The sequence below is a fragment of the Habropoda laboriosa genome, unplaced genomic scaffold (assembly GCF_001263275.1).
Source record: "Habropoda laboriosa isolate 0110345459 unplaced genomic scaffold, ASM126327v1 scaffold291, whole genome shotgun sequence".
NCBI classification, from domain to species: domain Eukaryota; kingdom Metazoa; phylum Arthropoda; class Insecta; order Hymenoptera; family Apidae; genus Habropoda; species Habropoda laboriosa.
In genome coordinates this window covers 1,243,932-1,251,604 of record NW_017100515.1, presented here as the reverse complement: position 1 = coordinate 1,251,604, position 7,673 = coordinate 1,243,932, and the positions used below count along the sequence as shown (strand labels likewise).

The 7,673-nt window shown below is 37.1% G+C and overlaps 1 protein-coding gene across 1 annotated transcript in view; it reads right to left on the bottom strand.

Moving 5' to 3' along the window:
* Positions 1-7,673, bottom strand: part of LOC108576410 (lutropin-choriogonadotropic hormone receptor) — a 37,318-nt gene that overhangs the window by 2,229 nt on the left and 27,416 nt on the right. Inside the window, exons 2-10 of the mRNA XM_017939402.1 lie at positions 3,717-3,788; positions 3,538-3,609; positions 3,281-3,349; positions 2,630-2,773; positions 2,035-2,175; positions 1,501-1,566; positions 1,290-1,433; positions 1,139-1,210; positions 719-1,011 (exon numbers count right to left, since the gene is read on the bottom strand). Of these exons, the coding sequence (XP_017794891.1) occupies positions 719-1,011; positions 1,139-1,210; positions 1,290-1,433; positions 1,501-1,566; positions 2,035-2,175; positions 2,630-2,773; positions 3,281-3,349; positions 3,538-3,609; positions 3,717-3,788 (1,073 nt within the window). The remainder of the gene's footprint in view (positions 1-718; positions 1,012-1,138; positions 1,211-1,289; positions 1,434-1,500; positions 1,567-2,034; positions 2,176-2,629; positions 2,774-3,280; positions 3,350-3,537; positions 3,610-3,716; positions 3,789-7,673) is intronic.

Below are 7,673 nucleotides of genomic sequence, written 5' to 3'. Positions count from 1 at the left end.
GTGCTCGAATCGATGAAAATCGAAGAGAGCTAATTGGATGATGTCTCGCGTGGAAGAATGTGTATATTGATGAATTTGTATTTTCTTTTTTACGTGATCTAAAAAGAAGTTAAATGATAAAAGAAGCTGTAGCGTCAAAATTTGTTTGACTGTGTGTAAAAACAGTGTTTGCTTGTGTGCAGCAATGTTTGAACATCTACTCTACACTATGAGTCAGGTAAATCGACTCCTATGGCTTGCGCTTTGCAGCATTTCAGTGTCGAGCGACTCGTAAACCAAAATTAAACAAGCTGAGTGTTGAATGAACAATTTTTCACAAGGTAAAGCAACCCAGAAATTCATTGTTTTTGCTAAAACACATTAAAACACATTAGAATGTTACGTTCTTTATTTAACTGGTGAAATATTGTTAGTGCAGTCAATTAATTTATGTGGAAGTGGTTTGACACTGTGGTATGAGGTGTTGTGAGACAATGACTGGCATTAGTGACATGTATTACTAGTTACAAAATATTGTTTCATCCATTTTTATTTTAATGTTATCAAATGAACCATTACAAAATTCTTGCAAATTTCAAAAATAAAATTATCAACAATAAACAAGAATCTAAAGAAATGAATGAACCAATACTTATGAGTGGTGGTGTTAATTTGAAGAGCCCAGACCATGAAAGCTCCAAGGACCTGAGCAGAATGACCAATTCACTGAATTACTTACTAAGCTGTGGCCAGATATCGGTGTAGCTCGAGTTCCACAGGCTCATATCGAACTCGTTGTCGGTGGGGAATAGGATAGACTCTTGAACGGAGGATTTTGTCACCGGATTCTCCACCTCAATCGCCAAAAAAGAACAACAATGATAAGCATATGACAGCACCATCGTTTGTACGCGTGGAAACCTTTCTGGGGCTGGAAACTCTCTCAGTGCTGGATTATTGAATGTTTTGAGATGCAGTAGACCTGATAATCCTAAAGTTGGCAGTGCTGGAAATACGTTGTTCCCAAGGTTTCTGGAATTAGAGTATAAAAAATAAAATTTCACAATGTACAGATCTCTGACTCTTATTTATTGTTTTAATTCAAAAAAAATTGCAAGAAGAAACATAAGACAAGTACGAATTTTCTTTTAATACTCACAGGTCCTCTAAATGTTTCGTTTCCTTGAACGCGTCAGGGTGAATGTACTCGATGTAATTGCTCTCTAAGTCCCTGAAACATCGAATCCTGTTTTTCAAGACGATAACGGTGAACTATCTACGCGGGGGTAATTGCAAGCGACGACACTTACAACACCTGCAGCCTCGACAAGCCGGTGAATGCGTCGCTTGGGATCACTTGCAACTTGTTGTTTGATAGAAGCAGGTCATGCAGCATGTTCAGACCCTTGAACGGCTCGTCTAGCAACGACGAAATCATGTTACTCGCCAAATCCCTATAAAAAAGATATTTATTCTTTGCAGGTAAAACAAATGTTTAATTTATAAATAAAAATTACTTACAAAACACGTAGTTCGCTGCAATTTTGTAAATTCGGTATCTCCGTTAAGAAGTTCGATTTTAGGTCACTGAAAATCGAAGGAAAATAAATAATACGTGAAAGAAGAATTTCAAAAAAGAGCTTAATCGTTGATTAATTACTTAATAAAACGTGAATTTGTATGAAGCAAATTTAACGCTCTAATGAAATTCAAATTTTATCGATTTCTACTTTACCGATACGTGAATTCGTTATGTTGGAATATTATTTAACATGGACTAGACGAGGATCAATATAAAATTAATTACCATAATGTAATTTCAGTGCAAGTGCATCGGACAGTTTGATGCAGGCTAATGAATTTACCGGTCAGTTAACTTCATCAACTCTCCGCTGTGTTATAATTTAGATTGTCGTTCGAATCGAATTATACCGACATGGAATTAATTCACCGTAACAAAACGCTGTTTGAAACGCATTAAACGACCCGATGCAGCTCTAAGAATTTATCCTTAAACATTTACAAAAATTAAACGCTTAAAATTCAATTACTCACAGACTTTTCAATTTTGGACACTGCTCGCATAAATTTGAAGGGACGTCCGTCACTTGCGCGCGATCTAACCTCAATACTTCCAACGCTCGAGTACCATTTAAATTCGGAAATATTCGTAATTCCTTCAAATTGGAGAGAATTCTGGAAAAAGATCTCTATATCATTTCTTACAAATCACCTACTTTAAAATTAGAAGTTCGCATGACTACGATTGAATCAAAGCATTTTTGTTCACGATGACAGTTGTGACGTTAATTTTCCTTTTAGGTTATTTATTCTATCTCAACAGAATACTATTCTTTTTTCAATAAAGAAAGGAAAAGTAAGGTAGAGAGGATAATCAAAACAACTTGGAAGGTACAGTTTAAGTTATAATTTGCGAAGTAGCTTAATGATCCTGACTGAATATCTTTCACGTTGGCTATATGTATATTTAAACAATAGGTATTTGAACTTAACTCTACAGATTAAGAAGATTTCTTGAGTTTATATTTCTTTTCAATTTACAATATATTTTACAGACTTATTTTTTACAATATACAATTATTTTGAATACCATCTACATATCATCGTACTTTTGAAACATTATACTCACAGCTTACGGAGCTTCCGTAAATTCTGAAAAGTGTTCCCGTGTATCTCCTTGATGGGATTCCCGCGTAAATCGAGCGACAGCAGATTAGTGACGCGTTGAAAAACGTGCTCTTCTAACGTCTCGATCCGGTTGTTCGACAGAGACCTACGGAACCAACGGAACATACACGAATACGACTTTCTTGGTTTCCTTCGCTTCGGTGAAAACGGAAAATAAAAGGACCGGCATCGATTTTTCTTTTAAGATATATTTTTTGTACGGGGAAAAAGAAAAAGCAAGGTAACGAAATTTAAAAATCACAACCACTCTGCTTGAATTTTTTTATTTCTTCTTTACTAGTATTTTAAGATCTCACGAGATATATAGGGTGTCACATAAATGTAAAATAGATGTATTTATTTTTAAAAGCTTAATTTTAGAAAAATTTTCCAAAGATGCAGAGTGATGATGATTTAACGATCCAATAATATTCAACGGCAAATGAAAGCAAACTTTCTTGTCTAATTTCTTTTTCTGGGTTGAGATATGCAAACTTTCAAGTTTTTCTTTTACAATTGAACGAAACGTGACACGATATAGTAAGTAGTAGTGTTCAGTAGAATGTAAAAAAAAGTTGTCAAATTACATTTTACTTAATCGATGCACACTTACAGGTCTTCAAGGCCAGTGAGCTTTACGATCGCGGTCGGAATTATTGTTAAATAATTGTCATCGAGCTCCCTATAAAGCAGACAGAGAATTACAAATTTTAACAATCGCGGACACTGCATGTGATCCCTTTCTTTTTTTGTTTCTGGCCTCCGTCTATTCTTTCATCTTTTTTTTTCTTTTTCTTATACTTAAGCAACAAACTTTTTTTTTTTTTTTTTTTTTGAAAGAATTTCTGTGCGATTTACGAGAACACTCACAATACTCGAAGGCTCGTTAAGTTTGTAAATGCATCGTCGGCGATAGTGTGCAAACGATTTCGTCGAAGTAATCTGTAAAACATGGAAAATTGGGAAGAGTAGATTTCAGATGAATTACGAATCTGGCAAAATTTTATACTCGTGTAGAATATCTTGTGCATAATTCGTTCGATACTCACAACACTTCAAGATTGGAAATTCGATGGAAGGCATGGACTGGAATGTCTGTTATGTTGTTGCTCGTTAGGTCTCTGCAACAATTGAACGGAATATTCTAAAGCAGTGTTTCCATATTGCGACATTGTTACAATGTTAAGAAAAATACTTAAGAGACCCATCTTTCCAGTTTCGATCTTTCTACTCTCGTAAAATCTTTCGAAAAGGAAAAGAGAAGAATTTCACTAGTGAAAACAGAAAGAAAGAAGGGGATGAAAACTCGTCGGGTCGATGTATCGTTCGTAAACGCGGGATTAGAACAGTGTCGAGTCGAGTGTCTCCAGAAAAAAAAAAAAACAGGAAAAAAGAAGAGAAAAAAAAAACGGAGAAAAAAGTGGTGGAAAAACGAAAGGGACGTGGGGGAGGGGGAAAAATGCAAATAGTAGAAACTCGTAAAGCCGAAAATTTATTGGCTGCCGTCGGTACAGGCGGTATTTTCAAGCGTGCAAGCGTCGCTGAACGCTCCCGGCTAGCTTTGCCTTCCCAATTTTACACCCACCTCACGAGAGAGAGAACAGACACGGCGAGTTTACGACAGACTGATTCTACTTCGGTGCACTCTGTCGTACGACACGTACAGGGTGTCTCAAAATTACATCTACATACATTGTCGCAAGTATTTTAGGTTATTATCGAATACATGGTAATTCTTGGACGAATTAATTGCGAATGGCGGGATTTTTGAAAATACATCTTTTTCTTCACTGTTCGAAGTATACAGGGTGTCTCAAAATTAAAAATATCGTGTCGTTGTACATCCATTATGGAATATAGATTAATTCTTGGACGAATTAATCGTTAACGAAGGAATCTTTGGAAACTTGACATTTCCATGGTATATACAATATTTCCACCGAACTAGAACATTTTTATATCGATTACAATTTGCCGAAAAATTGGATTCCTTTGATTTGTCGGTGGTTCCTTCTAACGTATACTTTCTTCCGTCTGTGACAATAAAGGTACAGTATCAATTACACGCTGGTTACCCCTTAACGGGCCGCATAAATTTGCCGATATCGGGCACGCGGCCACTTGAACGCCGCGAATGTATCTGTCCGTTTAAATAGCCGACGCCTGCTTCGAAATTTTCATTCGAAGTGCGAAGCATCTCTTCCAAATAACAAAGCGTTAATTTCACAAGTACCACAAGTATCTCTCGAACAATCGAAAATCGACCCGAAAAAAAATATCAGTATCTACCGTATAATTGCAAACTGCAATATTCTCCGTATATTCTAGGGAAAAGAGAAAAAAAAATATATATTTTTCCCAACAGATCCGAAATATTCGCCACGTCACTATCTATACGTTCTCTACACCGTAATCTCTCTATTTTTCCCCTTTTTCCCAAGGGCTAACACGCGGAACAGCGAAGTTTATGAATTTCAAAAGACACGAGACGGCTCCCCCGACTCGGTTTTCCTAATCGGAACCGATTAATCATTCTGTCGGTCCTGCTTATCCCAGCTACTTCACACCCGATCGAGTAAACATCGATTCCATCGATCCTAGTAGCAGCCTCGGAGATGAAGAAATTACAGCGAAACGAAGGAGAAAGAGAAGAGAAGAGAGTCCGTTGATTTCATCTCTTCGGTTGAATCAGGGAGCTTTTTCTTCTTGTTGCAAAAAAAAAAACAAAAAGAAGGAAAGAAGAAACAGAAGTTCTTCTTACGATTTTCCTTTCTGTCGCAGTTTCTACACCATCAACGGTGAAAGTTTCAGCTTTTGCACAAGAGTTTCGGGAGTTTTGGAAGTTCCGCGGTGTAATTCGACGTTCAATCACGATGTTCAACGAGTTCTTCCGGCAAATTTTCGGCTGATTCCTCGTGGAAGAAGATCGGTGCTTCCTCCGATATGGTGCTCTGCATACTTTTTCACGGAGATGTCTGCGGTCTCTACGAGGAAATTTATCGGAGATCACTTGAGATATTTAGAATACCTGAGATACTAGAATACTCGGAGTATCCGAGGTACTTTGGATGCATGGAATACTTGAGATATTTCGGATACTTTGGGATATCGAAAATACTTAGAATTTGCAGAATATTTCCGCTGATATATCTGCACAGTATTTGGAGCACTCAGAGTGCCTGGAATATTTAAGATACTTAGGTACCCAGGACATCAGAGTACCTAAATTGCTTATACTTCTGCCGACGTGTCTGCACTATTTGCAGCACTTAGAGCGCCTGGAATACTTAAGATACTTAGGTACCTAGGATATTAGAGTACTTAAATTACTCAAAATTTATACAAAATTTATCCTACAAACCTGAGAACCCTATAAAAATTTATATAAATTTATTAAGTAAGTATTGGACGATCGCAAAAGTTCGTGCCCGATTTGAAAATAAAACGCAATCGGTGTGTGCAAAAGCAGATTTCATTTGAAACTGAAATGGAACGAAATGAATAATTATTTGAAAATAAAACACAAGCGGTGTATCTTTCGATAGGAATGTAACATTACGCTAAGAGAAAGATGCGCGCTGAAGTCGATAAGGTTCTCGCTACCTCTGAAAATCGGCCACGGACTTTTGCAATCATCCAATACTTAAAGTGCTCAGAATATCTGATACCAAGTCAGGCTACCAAAAGTACCAGGAACGCCGAAAGTCCTCAGGTCGCTTGAGACACTTCAGTCTCTTCTTTCTTCTTCAAATCGTTTAACATAAAAAAAAAGGAAGTTCCATCAAGTTGATACTTTGCAAAAAACAAAAAAAAAAAGAAGAAATTTCATTGTTCTACGTGGTTTCAGTGTGGCCTTTGCACATTTCCACACATTGATCGAGCCAGCTTACGCACGCGCATCCACCGAGTCCTGTAAATTTACAGGAGGGAAGCGATACTTTTTAATAAAATCAAATTTCCCCGTCTGACTTTTATACACGATTCCAATATATCCTCTTTCCCGTAGGAGAATACAGGCACTCGGGATTTTTATCGACTTCGAATAACGAGATAAATAGAATAACAGCGCCACGGAGAATCGAGACGAATCCTCTCCTCCATCCTTTTTCTCCTCTTTTTCTCTTGGTTAACAAAGCTATCCCTCTTTTTATAGAATCAACGAACCAGAATTATTTCGACCAGAAGCGGTATTTCAGTTTTACGAGATTGTCCAGGAAAGGAGGATACCATAAATGTGTCCCCTCGATTCCAAGTAGCTGAATAGAAATCCTCCCCGGAACGTCGTACGAGGAACGGATCGAGCCACGTTTTGAACAGGGCAGAATACATAATTACAGAATACAGGAGAATACAGGAAAAATCACGGCACGTTTATTACTAAAGTTCGAAGAAAAATGCAATTATATTCTCCACAAGTGTCAGACCGCAAGTAAGCTAAACCTGACACTCGTAGAGTCAGGGACTACGTTTTCGAGCCTCGCGCCCGCCTTTGTAGTTTGCCGAACGTAGACAAGGACAGCGAATAAAAGATAAGCATGAAACGTGAGTCGAGGCAACCAACCGATTTAAATATCAACTTTTTTAATTTTACGTTTTCTTATCCCGAAATTTTTCTTAACATATTGATGAGATTTTTCTAATGAAAATGAACAACATTTACTTATTAACACGTTCACTGTCGCACCAGATTTACAGGTTGCTGTCAGCCGGCCATAAGAAAATACATTTTAAGCATAGGATTACAGTATTATGCTTTATAATTTTGTTTTTCAATTGAAAATAATGTCTAGCTAGCTATGACGTTCAAAATTTTTAGTTGACATTTATTTTATTTTAATTATTCTAAACATTTGAGGCACTCCAGTCACTGATGACCACCATGGCCATATCGAGGAAACAATCTAATGTTAATACTTATTGAGTGAATAATTTAATTTCATAATATATCGCTTTAGCGAGCCACCGTTTGGTTGCCAATTGTTTATCACATAGAGGCGGCCTACCTC